The sequence below is a fragment of the Cynocephalus volans genome, chromosome 8, assembly GCF_027409185.1.
Source record: "Cynocephalus volans isolate mCynVol1 chromosome 8, mCynVol1.pri, whole genome shotgun sequence".
In the NCBI taxonomy this organism is placed as follows: Eukaryota; Metazoa; Chordata; class Mammalia; order Dermoptera; family Cynocephalidae; genus Cynocephalus; species Cynocephalus volans.
In genome coordinates this window covers 47,876,240-47,898,902 of record NC_084467.1, presented here as the reverse complement: position 1 = coordinate 47,898,902, position 22,663 = coordinate 47,876,240, and the positions used below count along the sequence as shown (strand labels likewise).

Below are 22,663 nucleotides of genomic sequence, written 5' to 3'. Positions count from 1 at the left end.
AAGGCATTAAGGAAGAACAATAATATAAATAAAAACATGAAGGCATAAGAATACATGTTATCTTTGAGAAACAAAGTTTCATGTGGCTGAAGCACTGGTATGAGGGGTGAAGTGGTAAGGACAAGAAACGAACCCTCCTATGAAGGGTCTTGTATGTTTTGCTACCTAATCTAAAAAGCTCAAGCAAAAAAAAAAAGTTTGGGCAGCAATCTGAAGTATCTGGGATAAGTGACATGATCAGGTTTGTGTAATAAGGTCAGTAGAGTTCTTATAAAGTGTTATAAAGAGTAGCATAAGGCAAGTATTCAATTAGCATTCCTATTATTACTATGAGAAAATGTGCATAACAGGAACAAAAAGAATAATCACCTTATGTCTTTGATAGTGGCTCGTTTCAGGGGGTCAACCTGCAGCATATGCATCAGGAGAGTGGCAACAGAACGATTGAGATATTCTGGGATATAAAAAACACCCCCTCGGATCTTCTTAAATAAGGTAGGTACATGCTCATCATCAAATGGGAGGGTGCCACAAAGAAGAGCATACAAGATAACACCACAGCTCCAGATATCAACTTCAGGACCCGCATACAATCTAAGAAAAAAGATGACAAACGCAAGTAACACTTTTTCTCATCTTCATGTACACTGTATCTATATATGCACAGTATAGACTCAATATATATTGATTTCCAAGGTCTTTAATGAAAGTCCATGACTACTCCCCAACACTCAGTGGTTGTTCCCCAAAGAGAATAACTGCTCTAAGTACTACTCAAGTTTGCCAAGAGAATATAGTATCTTTGTTTGTCACAAACGTATTTAACTGTAACTTACTAATTAAAAAATTTAACAATTTCTATGGTTGATTTTTGAGAGAAACATCAAAATAGATAACCATAAACTTGAAAAATAAATACAGTGTATAAGCTAAATCTTTTTTCACACGGAACAATTATAAGAAAGAATAGAATTTTTATCCCTGGCACATCTATTTTGAAGATTATTTAAAACATAAAGTACCTAACTAGTCCTGTGTAGACAGTATTTACCCTGTATTTCATTATTCTGAGTACCTACTACTTTCATTCTAATCACTTGCTAGCTCATAGAACTAAGATTACCGTTGCTCCAGATAACCTATGCCTAGAAGATTATTCCTTTTTCCTCTCACCTTTCTACACCTTTAAAATTTCTCTGATATCACATTACCAAACTCAGACCTCGATCTGAGGTAACAAAGTAAATCTCTACAATTCCGATGAAAAGAATATAATCTGTTAACATAAAAACTGCTGTCATTTACTTCATTTGCTGTATTGTCCAAACTCTTTGCAAAGACTGAATGTTGATGTTCCTCCCCACCCCGCCCCCGTCAAATCCTTATGTTGAAATCCTAACTCCCAAGGTGATAGTATTAGGAGATCAGGACTCTAGAAGGAGATTAGGTCATGAGAGCAGAGCCCTCGTCAATGGGATCTGTGTCCTTATAAAAGAGACTCCAGACTCCTCGCTCCTTCCACCATGTGAGGTTACAGTGAAATGACAGTAATTTATGAGGAAGCAGGTCCTCATGAGACACCAAATCTTCTGGCACCTTGATTTTAAACTTCCCAGCTTCTAGAACTGTGAGAAATAAATTTCTGTTTTTTATAAGTCACCCAGTTTATGGTATTTTGTTATAGCAGCCCAAATGGACTAAGACACTCCTATATCTGCTACTTGAAATAATATCTTTTCAATATTTCCTCTCATAGAATTCTGTTAAATTTTTAAATCAGACATTGGTCACTGCAGAAACACTTGAGTTTACTAGTATAATCTGTATTAACATTTTTATAATGTTCCAATGAGTAAGTTACATGAGTAATTATACAACCTCCACTAATGCAGTTTAACTTCATGAAAAAACAATACTATCCCCCCAAATCTCATTCTTCCAAAGACAAAACATAAAACAATTCTATATATACTTTATAAAATATCTAAAGTACGATTAAAGGACTGTGTCTGGTAAATAAATAATGACACTAGCTTAAATTTAGCAAATACTTCCTCTCTTATCTGTACTTTCCTAAAATGAAAAAGATATATTAAGTCAAGATCTGTCTCAGTCATTTTTTAATGGAAGAAACTTCATAAATACATTTATAACATCTAAATGAAACATTAAAATATTTTTAATTCAACCATTCCCCCTTCAAATATATTGTCAAAACAATGGAAAAATAAATGAACAATTTATTTCTACCATGTTAAAAATCTTATCTTCCAAAGAGGATATATTATAATTAAGTGTTATTAGGATAAATCCAAGATTACAAAAAGCTTATTCTTCACTGATATATTATTACCTGCCTGAGATGACTTCAGGTGCTGCATAATTTGGAGATCCACAACTAGTTCGCAGAAACTCACCATCTGACATCATATTAGATAATCCTAAAAATAAAAGTAACATTTACTTGGTGCTAAATATGTTTAAAAGTAGATGTAGATAAATACATAAGTAAAATTTGAAGCCTTTAATACTCCATACATCATTTTTTAAAAATTATTAAAAAAAAAGAAGTGGAAAGTATTTGTTAGACTAGAAAGAGACCATTTCAGAGTGCTTACACTATGACAAAAAAAGCTAAAGCACATCACATGTATAATTGAAATTAAATTTCCTTTCAAAATAAAAATGTTGATTCACCTCATAAAGAGATTATTCTAAATTATATTAACTTTTCCAAATATGAAAGCATCAAAATTTATTTACTTACTTCTGCAGTTGAAAGTATGAAATAGACTACCACTTTTTTATATTATGCTTTCAAAAGCCTTTTTTAAAAAATCTGCAATTAGAAACCAGACAGGCCCCAATTCATAAAGATTATGTTCCAAAAGTTTCTAATTTGGAAACCTTCAATTCAACACAGAAAAAATAATCTACTGAAACAAAAATCTAATTGAACTATAGTACTAAATGAGTTTCATGACTTATAGCAGAAAAAGAAATACAGAACTAGTTTTCTGGTTTTTAGATTAAAGACAAGGCATAGACAAAAATTTAAATAAGCAACACTGTACCTTTCCATATCTCCTTCTTTAATCTCTCACTTCTTAATTTTTTTCTCAAACACCCTGCTATGGCATCCTTACCAGATATGTTTACCCCAGAAAGTGTTTGGAACATATAAATCACATTTTACCTTTTTCTTTTATGGCTGACAAAAACTCCTATTTTCTTATCAAGTTGTTAGATGTTACCCTATGATCCACAGACCTTTCCATGGATCTATTTATAAGGACTATAAAGCTTTTTCCAAAACTGCATGGAAATTTTCGTGTACCTCTGTTCGTAAGCCTTCATCAGATTTTCAAAGGAGTTTGGGACTCCTCCTCTCCCCACCTCCACCAAAAAACAGTTAAGTATCATGTCCTTAGGAGGAAATACAGATTGAATGGATTTGTCTTTTTTTTTTATTTTATTTTTTTATTTTTATTTTTTTAAATTTTATTTTGTCGATATACATTGTAGCTGATTAATGCTCCCCATCACCAAAACCTCCCTCCCTTCTCCCTCCCCCCCTCCCCCCCAACCATGTCCTTTCTGTTTGTTTGTTGTATCAACTTCAAATAATTGTGGTTGTTATATCTTCTTACCCCCCCCCGTTTGTGTGTGTATGTGTGTATGTGTGTGTGTGAATTTATATATTAATTTTTAGCTCCCACCAATAAGTGAGAACATGTGGTATTTCTCTTTCTGTGCCTGACTTGTTTCACTTAATATAATTCTCTCGAGGTCCATCCATGTTGTTGCAAATGGCAGTATTTCATTCGTTTTTATAGCTGAGTAGTATTCCATTGTGTAGATGTACCACATTTTCCGTATCCACTCATCTGATGATGGGCATTTGGGCTGGTTCCAACTCTTGGCTATTGTAAAGAGTGCTGCGATGAACATTGGGGAACAGGTATACCTTCGACTTGATGATTTCCATTCCTCTGGGTATATTCCCAACAGTGGGATGGCTGGGTCGTATGGTAGATCTATTTGCAATTGTTTAAGGAACCTCCATACCATTTTCCATAGAGGCTGCACCATTTTGCAGTCCCACCAACAATGTATGAGAGTTCCTTTTTCTCCGCAGCCTCGCCAGCATTTATCGTTCAGAGTCTTTTGGATTTTAGCCATCCTAACTGGGGTTAGATGGTATCTCAATGTGGTTTTGATTTGCATTTCCCGGATGCTGAGTGATGTTGAGCATTTTTTCATATGTCTGTTGGCCATTTGGATATCTTCCTTAGAGAAATGCCTACTTAGCTCTTTTGCCCATTTTTTAATTGGGTTGCTTGTTTTCTTCTTGTAAAGTTGTTTGAGTTCCTTATATATTCTGGATATTAATCCTTTGTCAGATGTATATTTTGCAAATATTTTCTCCCACTCTGTTGGTTGTCTTTTAACTCTTTTAATTGTTTCTTTTGCTGTGCAGAAGCTTTTTAGTTTGATATAATCCCATTTGTTTATTTTTCCTTTGGTTGCCCGTGCTTTTGGGGTCGTATTCATGAAGTCTGTGCCCAGTCCTATTTCCTGAAGTGTTTCCCCTATGTTTTCTTTAAGAAGTTTTATTGTCTCAGGGTGTATATTTAAATCCTTAATCCATTTTGAGTTGATTTTAGTATATGGTGAGAGGTATGGATCTAGTTTCATTCTCCTGCATAACGATATCCAGTTATCCCAGCACCACTTGCTGAAGAGGCAGTCCCTTCCCCAGTGAATAGGCTTGGTGCCTTTGTCAAAGATCAGATGGCAGTAAGTGTGAGGGTTGATTTCTGGATTCTCTATTCTATTCCATTGGTCAGTGTGTCTGTTTTTATGCCAGTACCATACTGTTTTGGTTATTATAGCTTTGTAGTATAGCTTAAAGTCAGGTAGTGTTATGCCTCCAGCTTTATTTTTTTTGCTGAGCATTGCTTTGGCTATTCGTGGTCTTTTATTGTTCCATATAAATGTCTGAATAGTTTTTTCCATTTCTGAGAAAAATGTCTTTGGAATTTTGATGGGGATTGCATTGAATTTGTATATCACTTTGGGTAGTATGGACATTTTCACTATGTTGATTCTTCCAATCCAAGAGCATGGGATATCTTTCCATCTTCTTGTATCCTCTCTAATTTCTCTCAGCAGTGGTTTGTAGTTCTCATTATAGAGATTTTTCACCTCCTTGGTTAACTCAATTCCTAAGTATTTTATTTTTTTGGTGGCTATTGTAAATGGGCAGGCTTTCTTGATTTCTCCTTCTGCATGTTCACTATTGGAGAAAAGAAATGCTACTGATTTTTGTGTGTTGATTTTGTATCCTGCTACTGTGCTGAAATCATTTATCAATTCCAACAGTTTTTTTGTAGAGGTTTTAGGCTGTTCGATATATAGGATCATGTCATCTGCAAACAGGGACAGTTTGACTTCATCTTTTCCAATCTGGATGCCCTTTATTTCCTTCTCTTCTCTGATTGCTCTGGCTAGTACTTCCAACACTATGTTGAATAGGAGTGGTGAGAGTGGGCATCCTTGTCTAGTGCCTGTTCTTAAAGGAAAAGCTTTCAGCTTTTCCCCATTCAGGATGATATTGGCAGTGGGTTTGGCATATATGGCTTTAATTATGTTGAGATACTTTCCCTCTATACCTAACTTATAGAGGGTCTTTGTCATGAATGAGTGCTGAACTTTATCAAATGCTTTTTCAGCATCTATAGAGATGATCATATGGTCCTTGTGTTTGAGTTTATTAATTTGGTGTATCACATTTATTGATTTGCGTATGTTGAACCAACCTTGCATCCCTGGGATGAATCCCACTTGATCGTGATGAATAATTTTTCGTATGTGTTGCTGTATTCTGTTTGCTAATATTTTAGTGAGGATTTTTGCATCTATATTCATCAAGGATATCGGCCTGTAGTTTTCTTTTTTGGTTATATCTTTACCTGGTTTTGGTATCAGGATGATGTTTGCTTCATAGAATGAGTTTGGGAGATTTGCGTCCGTTTCAATCTTTTGGAATAGTTTGTAAAGAATCGGTGTCAATTCCTCTTTGAATGTTTGGTAAAATTCTGCTGTGAATCCATCTGGTCCTGGGCTTTTCTTTGTTGGGAGCCTTCTGATAACAGCTTCAATCTCCTTTATTGTTATTGGTCTGTTCAAATTTTCTACGTCTTCACGGTTCAGTTTTGGGAGCTTGTGTGTGTCCAGAAATTTATCCATTTCCTCCAGATTTTCAAATTTGTTGGCGTATAGTTGTTTATAGTAGTCTCGAATGATTCCTTGTATTTCAGATGAATCAGTTGTAATATCGCCTTTTTCATTTCTAATTTTTGTTATTTGAGTCTTCTCTCTTCTTTTTTTCGTTAGCCATGCTAATGGTTTGTCAATTTTATTTATCTTTTCAAAAAACCAACTTTTTGATTCGTTGATCTTTTGAATTGTTTTTTGGTTTTCAATTTCATTCAGTTCTGCTCTGATCTTAATGATTTCTTTCCGTCTGCTAACTTTAGGATTGGATTGTTCTTGTTTTTCTAGTTCTTTAAGGTGAAGTGTTAGGTTGTTCACTTGCCATCTTTCCATTCTTCTGAAGTGAGCATTTAATGCAATAAATTTTCCCCTCAATACTGCTTTTGCAGTATCCCACAGGTTTTGGTATGATGTATCATTGTTTTCATTAGTTTCAATAAACTTTTTGATTTCCTGCTTGATTTCTTCTTGGACCCATATGTCATTAAGTAGAATGCTGTTTAATTTCCATGTGTTTGTATAGTTTCCAGAGTTTCGTTTGTTATTAATTTCTAGTTTTAATCCATTGTGGTCTGAGAAGATACATGGGATAATTCCAATTTTTTTGAATTTATTGAGACTTGATTTGTGACCTAATATGTGATCTATCCTGGAGAATGATCCATGTGCTGATGAGAAGAATGAATATTCTGAGGTTGTTGGGTGGAATGTTCTGTAGATATCTGCCAATTCCAATTGGTCTAGAGTCTTGTTTAGATCTTGTGTTTCTCTACTGATTCTTTGCCTAGATGATCTGTCTAATATTGACAGTGGAGTGTTCAGGTCCCCTGCTATTATGGTATTAGTGTCTATTTCCTTCTTTAGGTCTAATAGAGTTTCTTTTATAAATCTGGCTGCTCCAACATTGGGTGCGTACATATTTATGACTGTTATGTCTTCTTGATGGATCAGTCCTTTTATCATTAAGTAGTGTCCCTCATTGTCTCTTTTTCTGGTTTTTAGTTTAAAGTCTATTTTGTCAGATATAAGAATAGCCACTCCAGCTCGTTTTTCTTTTCTGTTTGCATGGTAAATCTTTTTCCATCCTTTTACTCTTAGTCTGTGTGAATCTTTATGGGTGAGGTGGGTCTCTTGTAGGCAGCATATAGTTGGGTCCTGCTTTTTGATCCAGTCAGCCAGTCTGTGTCTTTTAATTGGGGAATTTAAGCCTTTAACATTAAGAGTTGTTATTGAAAGGTGTTGATTTATTCTTAGCATTTTATTGGTTGTTTGGTTGTCTTAGGTGTCTTTTGTTCCTTGCTTTCTGATTTACTGTTTGGTTTCTTTGTTTGTTGGTTCCTTAGGTTGTAGATAGTGTTTTTGTTAGCTTGTTTTCTCTTCATGAATGCCATTTTTATTGTACTAGCGGGTTTAGATTTTTCTTAGGTTTTTATGGCAGTGGTAGTTATTTTTCAGGAACCAAACCCAGTACTCCCTTGAGGATTTCTTGTAAGGGTGGTCTTGTGGTAGTGAACTCCCGCAGTTTTTGTTTGTCTGAGAAATATACTATTTGCCCCTCATTTCGGAAGGATAGCCTTGCAGGGTAGAGTATTCTTGGCTGGCAATCTTTGTCTTTTAGTATTTTGAAAATATCATCCCATTCCTTTCTAGCTTTTAGGGTTTGTGATGAAAAGTCTGATGTTAACCTGATTGGGGCTCCCTTATAGGTGATTTGACGCTTCTCTCTTGCAGCTTTTAAGATTCTCTCTTTGTCTCTGAGTTTTGCCAATTTGACTATGACATGTCTTGGAGAAGGCCTTTTTGGGTTGAATACGTTTGGAGATCGTTGAGCTTCCTGGATCTGAAGATCTGTGATTTTTCCTATACCTGGGAAGTTTTCTGCCACTATTTTGTTGAATATGTTTTCAATGGAATCTCCATTTTCCTCCCCTTCTGGAATACCCATGACTCGGATATTTGAGCGCTTGAGGTTGTCTGATATCTCTCTCAGATTTTCTTCCATGTCCTTGATTCTTTTTTCTTTCTTTTTGTCTGCTTGTGTTATTTCAAACAGCCCATCTTCAAGTTCAGAGGTTCTCTCTTCAACTTCGACAAGCCTGCTGGTTAAACTCTCCGTTGTGTTTTTTATTTCGCTGAATAACTTCTTCAGTTCAGCAAGTTCTGCTACATTTTTTTTCAGGACATTGATTTCCTTGTATATTTCCTCTTTCAGATCCTGTATACTTTTCCTCATTTCATCATGATGTCTAGCTGAGTTTTCTTGTATCTCATTCAGTTTCCTTAGAATTATCACTCGAAATTCCTTATCAGTTATTTCAAGGGCTTCTTGTTCTATAGGATCTAGAGTATGAGATTTATTAACTTTTGGTGGTGTACTTTCTTGATTTTTTGTATTTCTGGTGTCTTTTTTTTGGTGTTTATTCATTGTGGCAGGGGGTTTCACAGTCCACCGGTTTAAGACTAATGACTAACTAGGATGTTGCTGTGGTTGCCAATTTGGTATGGCTCCCGCCGTGACTGCTCAGTTGGCCTCTAGTGTCTTGTGTGTGTGGTTGCCTCGGGTCTTGGGCTTCTCCGGGGATCCACCTTTCTGGTCAGCTTGTACTCTGCTGGGCTGGTGGATCACGTACCACAGGGTGTGTGATCTCTGTTGAGCTTTCACTTTCTGTACAGGACTTCTCCCCGTTCAGTGTGCTCTGGCCCAGGCTGTTAGATCGTGCAGTGGCGACCCCACCGGGTGTGTGGTTTCTGTCGAGTCTCCGCCTCCCTGGCCGCACGTCTCCCCCCTCTGTGCACACTGTGCTGGGTTGGGGCGTGTCTTCTGCACCCCTCGTCTATCAGCTGGGCCTTCAAGACCCTGCTCAGCACCGCCTCGCCCAGGAAGTCTACCAGGTTTCTGCTAGGCACAGACGACCAGTCTCTCTGGGTGCCTTTGTAGCACTGTGTAGATCTTTCTCGGGTCTTGTTCACCTTTGTATCCCCCCGGTATAAACCGAGTCTAGTGCCCGCCTGCAGCCTGCTCTCCGGCAGGTTCAAGCAGACCTGGGAACTCTCCTACCACACTATTCCCAACCAGAAATTCGTTAGTCTTTTTTCCAAACTGGTGGTTGCAGAGATGGTATCTGCCTCCCAGTAACAGGAAGTTTACCGGGGCCGGAGTCCAGGGTGTGGTGGGGTGACAGTCGGCCCGCCCGTACTTCCTAGCCCTCCCAAAACTGGTCGGGACGCCCCACACCCCCAGCCCTGCCAGAGAACCGTGGAGGGAGTGGGAGAGGAGGTCGGCCCGCAGGGTCCGGAAAGCCCCGCGCCAGGCCAAGCAAATGGGCTCAGTGATGGCCGAGCAGGGCGGAGCTGCCCGCACCTGGGAAAATGGAGGCAGCACCGGGGCAATGAGTGGCCTGGTGGTGCAGGCGGGGAGCCGCGTGGGCATCCACCCCCCGAACAGAGCTTTGCCAGGGATCACTCACAGTGCTGTGCCAGGTCGGGCGCTCGCTCTGTCTCTGGTTTGTTGCCTTCCGTGTTCTCGGCGCTGCCGCCTCGGGCTGTTCAGTCGCGGCGCGGCTCGGGCGCTCCCAGGAGTCTTCTTTAATGCCGGCCTGAAACCTCGAATCCTGGATAGGGCAGCTGGCCTCCTTCAGTGCGGCCCCAGCCTCCGGGATCCTGGCTGCATCCACAGCAGCCCTGGCGCCGTGTTCCCTGTTTCAAGACTCGCTTTTGCAGCTAAGAATCAGTTCTTTTCCTGCTCCACACTTCAAAGCTGTTGCCTGTAAATGAGGCAGCCTCTCCTGCCGGGGGCAAAGTGGCGTTGAGCCCCCACGACCGGCCAGCAGCAGCAGTCCTCCCTTAAGAGATGGCCAGAGAAAGGTCCACAAGTTTCCCGGCTGCCTGAGGCCCAGTGGCCACCTTTTCCACCTCAGCTACTCCGCGCCAGCCGCTGCAGCCGCCGCCATCTTGAAACCGTACTGAATGGATTTGTCTTGATGATAGCCCTCTAACCTCACTAGAGGTATCTGCATTTTTTTAATTTTTAAAAATCTTTTTTCAACGTGCGCTGAGGTGAACCCAGCAGGGGCAGCATCATCAGTACTGCGCGACTAGAGGCAGCCCCTCCCAGCTCCTTGGACTCTGAGGGGTTAGCGCCAGCCCGCCCTGCGCCCCAGAACCCGAGTTGAGCCCAGCAGCAATGGCAGCAGCCCCTTCCCCCCAACTCCCCTCTTTGGATCCGGCAGGGAGCACCAGCCTGCGGGGTCTGTCCTGCCGAGGTGTGCCCAGCAGGACCACTTGGTGCTAGGGGCACATTCTACAACCACAGATTCTGGAATAGGAACCAAGGTGGTTAACCATAACCACCACCATACCTACTGTCAAGCAAAGACAATTCACCTCCACAGTAGCAACCAGGGCCATTCCATAGCCAACTTCAGTCTGACAGAAGAAGCAAACCCTCTACCAAATGACCAAACATCAACAAAAAAATACTAGAAGTACAAACAATCAAGAAGAAATGACACCACCAAAAGAATACAGTAATGCTCCACAATCTGACTCCATAGAACCTTGCAATGTCTGAAAAAGAATTTCTAGCAAAGATCTTAAGAAAACTCGAAGAAATAAAGGAAGACTGAATTAGAGAACACAATGAAACAAGAAAAAATATCCAGAATATGAAGGAAGAAATCTACAAAGAGATTAATATCTTTAAAAAGAGTGTAGCAGAACTTCTAGAAATGAAAGATTCACTCAATGAAATAAAAAACACAACTGGGAGCTTGAGCAGCAGGGTAGAGCAAGCAGAAGAAAGAATTTCAGAGCTTGAAGATGGTCTTTTTGAAATGACTCAGGCAGACAAAAAAAAAAGGAAAAAAGAATTAAAAATAATGAGGAAAATCTAAGAGAGATAGTAGACAACCTCAAGCACTCTAACATCCAAATCATGGGTATTCCTGAAGGGGAGGAGAAAGGAAAAGGTATTGAAAACCTACTCAAGGAAATAGTAACAGAAAACTTCCCAGGTGTAGGGTGAGATACAGACCTTCAGATCAAGGAAGCTCAAAGGTCCCCAAACAGATTCAACCCAAAAAGATCCTCCCCAAGACACATTATAGTTAAATTTGCAAAGCTCAAAGGCAAAGAGAGAATTCTACCGCAAGCAAGAGAAAAGCATCAGGTCACATATAGGGGAACCCCCATCAAACTAACAGCAGAATTCTCAACTGAAACCCTACAGTCCAGAAGAAAGTGGAATGATATATTCAAAATACTAAAGGAAAAAAAATTGCCAGCCAAGAATTCTTTACCCTGCAAGGCTCTTCTTCAGAAATGAGGGAGAAATAGTGTATTTGCCAGACAAACAAAAGTTGTGGGAGTTCACCACCACATGACCATCCCTGCAAGAAATTCTCAAGTGAGTCATTCATCTGGAATCTGAATAATGATGACCACTATCACAAATACACAAGAAAGAACAAAACCCACTGTTAAAACAAAAATGCCAGCAAGAAAGAGAAAGAAGTTAAATCATCGCACCTTAAATTCCCAACTAACATTGAAGAAGAGAAATAAAAGGGGAAATAATCATCAAAACATATTTAAAACATCTAAACAAGAAGCAATTAAATGATAGGAATTAAGCAACACTTGTCCATAACTACTCTAAATGTGAATGGACTAAACTCCCCATTGAAAAGATACAGACTGACTGGATTAAAAAGCTAGACCCAAGTATATGCTGTCTTCAAGAGACCCACCTTACCTGTGGAGACACACATAGACTAAAACTGAAGGGATGGAAAAAGATATACCATGCAAATGGAAATCAAAAACAAGCAGGAGTAGCTATTCTTATATTGGATAAAATAGATTTTAAACCAAACAACATAAAAAAAGACAAAGAAGGCCATTATATAATGATAAACGGATCCATCCAGCTAGAAGACATAACAATCATAAACATGTATGCACCCAATACCAGAGCACCCAGATATATAAAGTAAACACTCTTAGACCTAAAGAAAGAAATAGGACCTAATACATTAAGAGTGGGTGATCTAAACACCCCTCTCTCAGTGTGGGACAGATCTTCCAGGCAACAAGTCAACAAAGAGACACAGGATTTAATCTACACCCTAGACCAACTGGACTTGGCAAATACATACAGAACATTTCACTAACAACTAAGGAATACACTTTCTTCTCAACAGCTCATGGTACATTCTCCAGGATAGACCACATATCAGGTCACAAATCTAGTCTCAGCAAATTTAAAAAATCGAAATCATTCCAACTCTCTTTCAGACCACAATGGACTAAAATTGGAAGTAAACAATAAGCAAAATGCTGGAAGCTATACAAATACATGGAAACTAAATAATAGGCTCCTAAATGACCTATGGTACCAAGACAAAATTAAACAGGAAATCAAAAAATTCCTAGAAACCAATGAAAATATAGATACATCATAACAAACCCTGTGGGATATGGCAAAAGCAGTACTAAGAGGCAAATTTTGCAATAAATGCTTACATCAAAAGAATGGAAAGAATTCTCATAAACGACTTAACACTACGCCTCAAAGACCTTGAAAATCACTAACAATCCAAACCTAAAGGTAGCAAATGGAAAGAAATAATTAAGATCAGAGCAGAACTAAATGAAATAGAGACCCAAAAAACAATAGAAAAGATCAACAAAACTAAAAGTTGGTTTTTCAAGAAGATAAATAAAATAGATAAAACATTAGCTAGGTTAACAAAAAATAAATAAATAAATAAGACAGAAGACCCAACTAACAAAAATCAAAAATGAAAAGGGAGACATTACAACTAATACCACAGAGATACAAAGAATCATTAGAGACTATTATAAACAACTGTATGACAACAAATACAAAAATCTGGAAGATATGGAGAAGTTTCTAGACACATACAAACTACCAAGACTGAACCACGAAGAGATAGAAAACCTGAACAGACCAATAACAAGCAAGGAGATTAAAGCAGTAATTAGCAATCTTCCAACAAACAAAAGTCCGGGTCCAGATGGTTTTACAGCCAAATTCTATCAAACTTTTAAAGAGGAGTTAATACCTATTCTCCTCAAACTATTCCAAACAATTGAATCAGATGCTACTCTCCCAAACTCATTCTATGAGGCCACCATAACTCTGATACCAAAACCAGATAAAGACACACACAAAAAAGAAAATTGTAGGCCAATATCCTTGATGAACCTAGATGCTAAAATCCTCAACAAAATATTAGCAATCAGAGTACAGCAACATGCTAAAAAAATTACACACTATGATCAAGTGGGATTCATCCTAGGGATGCAAGGATGGTTCAACATACAAAAGTCAATAAAAGTGATATATCACATCAACAAACTCAAGGACAAAGACCACATGATTATCTCAATAGATGCTGAAAAAGCATTTGAAAAAATTCAACATCACTTCATGATAAAGACTCTCAACAAATTAGGTATAGAAGGAAAATATCTCAACACAATAAAAGCCACTTATGACAAGCCCACTGCCAGTATCATTCTGAATAGGGAAAAATTGAAGGCCTTTCCCTTAAGAACACAAAAAAGACAAGGATGCCCACTCTCACCACTTCTATTTAACAAAGTACTAGAGGTACTAACCAGAGCAATCAGGCAAGAGGAAAGAAATAAAGGGAATCCAGATTAGAAAAGATGAAGTCAAACTTTCTGTATCTGCAGATGACATGATAATATACATAGAAAAACCTAAAGACCCTATCAAAAAACTCCTATAGCTAGTTAATAACTTCAGTATTGTTGCAGGATACAAAATAAATGCCCCCAAGTCAGTAGCATTTATATACTCAAATAATGAATTAACAGAGAGAGAAATAAAGAAAGTAAGCCCATTTACAATTGCCACACACAAAAAATAAGATACCTAGGGATCAATTTAACCAAGGAGGTGAAAGACCTCTACAATGAGAACTACAAATCACTTCTGAAAGAAATTAAAAAAGACACAAAAAGATGGAAAGATATTCCCTGCTCTTGAATTGGAAGAATTAACATTGTGAAAATGTCTTTACTACCCAAAGCTATCTACAGATTCAATGCAATCCCCATCAAAATACCAATGACATTCTTCACAGAAATGGAAGAAACAATCTTACCTTTCATATGGAAAAACAAAAGACCCCAAATAGCCAAAGCAATCCTGAGCAAAAAAATAAAGCTGGAGGCATAACACTACCTGACTTCAAATTATACTACAAAGCTATTGTAACCAAAACAGCATAATACTGGTAGACATTCAGACCACTGGAGTAGAACTGAGAACCCAGATAACACCCCTCAGGCTTATAGCCATCTGATATTGGACAAAGATGACAAAGGTATCAAAAATCTACATTGGGGAAAAGACTGCCTCCTCAACAAGTGTTGCTGGGAAAACTGGATATCCATATGCAGAAGAATGAAACTAGATATGCATCTCTTAAATCAACCCAAAATGGATTAAAGACTTAAGTATAAGACCTGAAACTGTAACATTACTAAGGGAAAATATAGGTGAAACACTTCAGCAATGAGGTCTGGGAACAGGCTTTATGAACATGAGCCTGAAAGCACAAGCAGCAAAAGAACAAATAAACAAATGGGACTATATCAAACTAAAAAGTTTCTGCACAGCAAAGGAAACAATCAACAGAGTGAAATGACAACCTATAGAATGGGAGAAAATTTTTGCTAACTATGCATCCAACAAGGGATTAATATCCACAATATACATAGAACTCATGCAATTATACAGTAAAAAAACAAATGACCCAATTAAAAAATGGGCAAAGGAACTACACAGACATTTTTCAAAGGAAGACATACAAATGGCCAACAGACATGAAAAAATGCTCAACATCACTAGTCATCAGGGAAATGCAAATTAAAACTACATTGAGATACCACTTCACCCCAGTTAAGACTGGCTATAATCAAAAAGATGATGAATAACAAATGCTGGCAAGGGTGTGGAGAGAAGGCAACACTCCTACACTGTTGGTGGGACTGTAAATTAGTACAACCACTATGGAAAACAGTATGGAGTTTTCTCAAACAACTACAGATAGATCTTCCATACGATCCAGCAATCCCTCTTCTGGGTATATACCCAGAGGAATGGAAGTCATCACATCGAAGGGATACCTGCACTCCCATGTTCATTGCAGCTCTATTTACAATAGCCAAGATATGGAACCAACCTAAATGTCCACTAATGGATGATTGGATAAGGAAAGTGTGGGGTGTGTGTGTGTGTGTGTGTGTGTACACACACTACTCTGCCATAAAAAAAAAAATGTAATACTCCCATTTGCAACAACATGGATGAACTGTGAGAAACTTATGTTCAGTGAAATAAGCAAAACAAAAAAGGATAAATACTGCATGTGTTCACTCATATGTGGGAGCTAAGAGAGAAGGGAAGGAAGGAAAGAAAGACCACAGTATTGCAGTGGTCTTACAGAGGGAGGGAACATTCATAGGGCTGCAAAGAGGAGTGGGGGGGAGGAGGGTAGAGAGGGAGGGTGGTTGGGGGACAATTGGGTGGGGACACAATATAAAAGCAATTTCTGGTAATTTGTATCATGAATATTCATAATAATAAAAAAATAAAATTAATACATACATACATAAAGATTTAATTCCTTTTAAAAAAATCTTTTTACATAGGTCTCAGAAGCAAGATTTTTTTAAAAATTTATTTTATTTATTGAATCAAAATCGCTTATACATATTTTGGGGGTTGAACATTGAGATATGTTGATTAAATCAATATTACTAGCATATATATTGTTACAAATCGTAATTATTCTTTATGCCCCTTGTCCAACCTCTCCCTTTCCCCCAATCCCTCCCCCTCCCCCCTCTAATTGCCCTAGATTTCTTCTCTCCTTCATAAAAAATAATGGTTACTCTGTTAATTTGTTGCCTAGATGATCTGTCCAATGCTGAGAGATGTGATCAGGTCCCCCAATATTATCATAGAGCAGATGCTTCTTTTGTCACTCGGAAATGGGTTTTGTGGAAAGAGACATCCTCTTCTTTTCTTTGTCTCTGCTGGTGACTCTTCTTGTGTGAATGCACTCCAGTGGTTGGCGGACCATATGCGTGGTGGTTGTGGCGTCTAGCCACTTTTGCAGCAGCCATGGTTATTGTGGTGACTGTGGTGGGCCACCCACGTGGAGGTGCTGTTTTGGGCATGATCCTGGGCACTGGTGGTATGCCTGGTTGTGGGGTGTGTTTGGTCCCCTTCTCCATGCCTCTGGTCCCTGGGCAGGCCCCAAGGTGCTGGCGCCATATGCCTAGTTGTGGGAGATGGGTCCAGTCCCCTTCTCCATGTCCCAGGTCCCTGGGCAGTCCCCAAGGTGCTGGCACCATGTGCCTGGTTGTGGGAGGAGGGTCCGGTCCCCTTCTTCATGCCTCTCGGCCAGGCGTGCCCTGAGGTGTTGGCATGGTGTTTCGGAGGGGGGGGTCCAGTCCCTGACTCCATACCCCGGGCCCCTGGGTGGGCCCCAAGATGCTGGCTCAGTGTGCCTGGTTGTGGGAGAGAGGTCCGGTCCCCTTCTCCATGCCCTGGGTCCCTGGGCAGGCCCCAAGGTGCTGGTGTGGTGTGCCTGATTGTGGGAGAGAGGTTCAGAAGCAAGATTTTTGAAAGTGTATTCAAATTAATAGAACAAGCGAGTACAAAGACTGCAACTAATCCCTTTTCATGGTATAGGATTTACAAGGCTAAAATTGAAAGGTCTTAGTTCTGTAAGAGTTGTTACTGACACACTTTAAAAAGCAGCTAGTTCATTTCTGAACAACCCCGGAGTTACATACCAAAATCAGCTATCTTGGCATTCATGTGTGCATCCAATAGCACGTTCTCTGGTTTCAGGTCTCGATGAACAACCATGTGCCTGTGACAGTAATCCACCGCAGACAGAATCTGCTGAAAGAGCCTCCTGGCTTCCATCTCTTCAACCTGTCAAGTATAAATGAAACTGCATTAAGAATATCTGGGACATCTACTTAGCATGAATTTTAGTTTCGTAATCAGCCTAAATATAATTAAGCAAGATAGAATTATGTTGGAATTGTCAACAAATCAGATAAAACAACCTACCAAAACTTGGTCAAGCCTCAGCAAATCAATAGACAGGTATTCCTTTGATACTAGATAGTAATATTTAATTTTTAATTAATATTACTGAATGTGCCGAATATTTTGGGGAATTAACAGTAAAATAAACTAAAACAGAATTTATACAAAAGTACTAAGAAAACGAAATAACTGAAGCTTCAACGTGTTTTTAAGGAACAGATTTTGAAAAGTATATGCATCATCTTGGCAATTAAGTGGAACACATTTCCTAAAATCAGCACATAGAAAGGTATACTTTTAAAAACAATTTTGCCTAATACTCCATGTTTAGCTGAGCATTATTACAAGGAACGACTCTGACTTTGAAGATATCTTGTGGTTGGCTATTTCCCAATACTTTCGTCTTTCTTTCTTTTTTTTTTTCTAAGCTTAGTGTACTAGATAGTATGTTACTCACCCGTCCATGTTTACAGATGTAGTCAAATAATTCACCTCCAGACACATATTCCATTACCATAAAAAAATCTGTGGGAGTGCTGATCACCTGGTATCTTTTTTGTAAATGAAAAAAAAAAAGTTAATAAAAAACGTCACTTTAACCAAAATCAACCTAACATATCTATTCTTGCTACAATTTTATATTCCAGTGTTTTACAATATTTTAAGATGGCAGCAAATCATATAACATTTTCAAAATAATCACAGAGGTATACACATGGAGCATTATAAAATTATTCTACTTCCTGAGGTTCATGGACTCTCCTTCAGATCCTCCCTTTCATGTTTACATAATCTTTGAAATCCTTCATTCTTCAACAACTAAGTTTCCATTTAAACAAAAATTTGTTTATAGTCCAAGATGAAGTATCATATATTTAAACATAAATAAAAAATATTTTTGAACATGTAAAATGATACCACACAGATACAATCAACAAAATCCAGAAGGCAGACAAACGGCCCTTTCTTCAACAAATAAAGTGCAATAAAAAAGAGAAAGGGAGAGGGGCTTTTGGGAGAGGTAGGGTGGGGGACATGGGGAATAATGGCAATTTGAGGTGGTGGGGCATGCTGATAGCTTTGGTTTGCTCACCACATCTTGGGCACAGGTGCTGACAGTCAGCTCTTGCCCCATGAATATGTATAATCAATAATAAAATAAATTAATTAAAAAGGGAAAGGAGAAGCTATATATTAAAAGTAATTCAAGAAACATATTGACCAACTTTACAGTATAGAGTTGTTTTGAGTCTAACCCAAACAAATGAACTTTAAACACCATTTATGAAACAATCAATAATCTAAATACTGACTAGATGGTTGATAATATCATTAAATATTTTAATTTTTAGATGTGATAATGGTACTGTGCTTATGTTATTTAAAATTAAGAGAGTCCTCATCTTCTAGAGTAGATACTAAAGAGTTTACAGATTAAAAACATAATGTTTTAGATTTGCTTCAAAATCAACTGGAGTGGGGGAAATAGGAGGAAGCAGATCAACAATACATGGACATTTGTTAAAGCTGAATGACAGATACATGGGGCCTCATCACTTTATTTTTGTATATGTTAAGAAATTTCTGTAACATAAAATTAAAGGCGTGTGTTGTGTGTGTGTGTGTGTGTGTGTGTGTGTGTGTGTTTCTAGGCACTCAAAGCTGGGCATATTAAAAAATAAAGAATCTTAGCTTCATTTGACAAAATAAATTTTTTCCTTAAAAACTACAACTTCCCCCTATACATACAATCTTACCTTGAAAACCTTGAAAATGAGTTGAATATTAATCTTCTAACTGAAAGTTGCATTTAATATTTATACATATGAACAATTAACTTTTTAAAATAGTTTGCTTTGTTTATAAAGAATTATCTACAGTCTAATTGATCATGAGCAATATCTAGTTTATAACGAGTTACTACTTAGGGCCACTAAGTAGACCTGTGTAGTTACTGCATGGCTTAAGGGCACAAGGAGAAGCTGATGCCACCTTCCAGGCAGTGCACCTTGACACAGTATGTGTCAGAATCAAGGGAACCTTTGGTAATTTGTCCTCCGAGACGGGGAACCTTTTATTACTGTGACAAAAACAAGTATGTGCTAGCTGGTGGGCCTTGTTACTACTCCCCTCAAAGAAAAGAGGAAAATTGGCCAGAGAGCTGGTGATGTAACTACATGCTACGCATTTTAAGAGAGGACATATCACATAAAAATTAAACACTTGAAAAGTAAAATATTAAAACTATAGTATTGAAAATGATTACAGATTTTCAGGGAAAAGAAAGTATTTCTAATATAAATCTTTAGTCTTCGAGAAGAAACGTGGCAAGGTACCCACTTTACATAAAATAAATTAATATAACTGAAGAGTAAAGTTGAGACTATTTCAAATGAACTGTGTAATTTTACCTGAAAACTCTAGAAGAAATGGTTTTATAAAAGCTATCTTAACAGGCACCAAACTGATCAAATAAACTGAATAGTGTAGGGCAGGAGCATCTACTGTATCACCTCACTGTAAGCTGATCTGATTTATTACCAGTTCTCACTTATGTGCTCTGTACATCCTAGAGGGGACACAAGAGAAAAGACGTGATGAAAATCTAATAAATAAATGTAGTTCTAATTCTTCTGAGTATATCACAGGTTTTCAATAGATACTGATGGAATTAATGATTTCACAAAACCTCTAACTCCAGAGCAGCCACTGTCCCACATCCAAGGCCAATCTAGCACAATGAAAACCATAGCTAACATTACTGAGCACTTACTGTGTGCCAGACACTGAGCTCCTAAATGGTGACACTTCATATTTATTGAGTACCTACTTGTATTGTACTTGTTGAGATCAACAGTTTGCTCCTCTACTTGTGAAGCTAACAGTCTAGCCAGAAAGACAGACATTAAACGAGGACTTCAGACACAAATCTAATCTTCAGTAGCCTCCTAATTTAAAATCTTTAGGTTTCCCATTACTCTTAGGTCCTGAATAAATCAGGGCCCTGCCACCTCTGTTGTGTGTCTCACCTTTGATTCCGATCACTACAGTCACACTACTTTTTTTAGTTATTAGTCATGCTGTACTCCCTCCTGCTACAGCTCCTTTGTATACACTGTTTCTGCTGACTTGAACCCTATATTATGACCTGTACCCCACCCTTCCACTGGTTACTAATCATCCTTTAGATCTCAGCTTAAAGGTCACTCCCTAAATCCAGGTCAGGTGATTTTTGTGCTCACAGATGCATTTCCCTTAGCTCCAGAGCAGGTACTTAGTTTGTAATTGTCCATTTTATTATTATGATAATTTGATTAATGAGTATGTACCTAGCAAAGTGCCTATAACAAAGCAGGGATTTAAATAAATGTGTAAATTAGCACTTTTAAATAATGTGAGCAGCTTGGAGCCCAAACCAGAATAATCTGAGACTGAAAACGATAGCAAAATTACAGCAAAACATCAACCAATACAATTTCAACTAACCAGAGGGGACAAAAGAAAATGACTTCTAGAACAGAGAAGTCCTAAGAAAACAGCTTCGTATGAGGAATTTAGTGGAAAAGGCAAATTCCAGGATTACGTTCTAAGTCTGGCCAGAGTAAGTCAAATCTCTTGTGCCCTCTAAATAATAATTATATTGATGCATCATATGAAATTCAATCATAAATCACTTACACAGTCAGCATTATTTCCTTAATGCAGCAGAAAAGTAAACTAAAGTGCTTTAGAAAAATTTTCAGAAACAGCATTTCTAACTAAGCAAAAAAATTTAATTATCCAGGAAAACCATAAGCATTTCCCAGTTGGCCAAATTATATGCATTTTTAGACAATATCCATATAAAATAGCATATAAAACTCAGGGAAAAAAGGCATCTCTGAAGTTAGCCAAAAATTAACATTCATGAGTACACATTCCTGGTGGTCATAGCTATTGAGATTTTCAAATATTATTTATATAGCTATGTATACAAAATAAGATTTTTCTTTAATTAGAACTCAGTTAAATAAAAATGAAGTAATCATCATCCTTGACTCATGGCACTCATCTTCACTAGTGTATAAGTGTGGTTTTTATTTAATTAATTTCAATTTTTAATAACATAATCACCTATACACCATCACCCAGGCAAAAAGGCAGGACCCTGACACCACTTTCCATCTAACCATATGGGGAGTCGCCATTCCCATCCCACTGCTTCTCACCCAAGGCAGCCATCAGGCTGAATCCTCTGTCTATCCTTTCCTTGCTTACTCTTTTATAGTTTTATTTATATGAGCGTACTTCAAAAAGTTCATGGAGAGATTCATATTATTCTTAATTACATTCCTCCATGAAGTTTTTGAAGTACCCTAGTATATATACATATATGTGTGTGTATCCCTTCTTTCTTCATATACATATTTCATATATAGGAATAATTCATATTCACATACATATTTTTATTTTAATTTTTATTAGCTTTAAAAAAGGGTATCATGCTACATGTAATATGTGGGGACTTATTTTATTGAGATTCATCCATATTGTTATGTTTGCTATAGTTATTTGATTTAACCACTATATAAAACTCCACTGTATTTATTCATCTACTCTTCTGCTAACAGAGAGGCTATTTAGTCATCTACTCTACCACTACAGAGTATTCAGGTTGTTTCTACAATTTTCTTGTTATTTGCTGCTATGAACATTCTTGTACCTGGCAAGATTTTCTGTCTGTTATATACCGATGAGTGGAGTTGCTGAGTCACAGTCTATGTGAATGTTCAATTTTAGGTTATAATGCCAAATGTTTTCCAAAGAGTCTGGCAATGCTAAAATCTTTAGAAAGCTTGTGGATTTGTATATTCTCCAACACTTATAAAACACGATACACATTTCCTCTTATGAAATTCTTAATTGTGTCTTTTGCCCATTTTTATTGGGTTGATGGCGCTTTTCTTATTTATGAATGGACACACACAAATAAATCATTTTCTATAACATTCTACAGTATATGATAATATGTCTTGGTTATTAACTTTATAAAAGTTTATAGTTCCAATCATCAATTCACATTGAATCTGGCTTTCATTTTCTCTGTAAATACTTCTGTACATGTCTCTAAAGGATAACTTTTTAAAATGTGTGCATGTGTTTATATATGTGTGTATGTACAATATGGAATTTTATCATGAAATAAACTTTAAAAATCATGAATGTTATCAAATATCCAATCAGAAGTTTTCTTGATTAGCTTATAATGCTTTTGTTTTG

The 22,663-nt window shown here is 37.6% G+C and overlaps 1 protein-coding gene across 4 annotated transcripts in view; it reads right to left on the bottom strand.

Moving 5' to 3' along the window:
- PRKAA2 (protein kinase AMP-activated catalytic subunit alpha 2) overlaps positions 1–22,663 on the bottom strand; it is a 92,831-nt gene that overhangs the window by 15,602 nt on the left and 54,566 nt on the right. For 3 of the 4 annotated variants that reach the window (XM_063107105.1, XM_063107106.1, XM_063107108.1), the window contains 4 exons: positions 17,862–17,955; positions 17,140–17,284; positions 2,354–2,441; positions 370–594 (listed from right to left, as the gene is read on the bottom strand). In XM_063107105.1, coding sequence (XP_062963175.1) covers positions 370–594; positions 2,354–2,441; positions 17,140–17,284; positions 17,862–17,955 — 552 coding nt within the window. Of the gene's footprint in view, positions 1–369; positions 595–2,353; positions 2,442–17,139; positions 17,285–17,861; positions 17,956–19,815; positions 19,974–22,663 lie in introns of all 4 variants that reach the window. The other variant, XM_063107107.1, reaches the window with a different exon arrangement.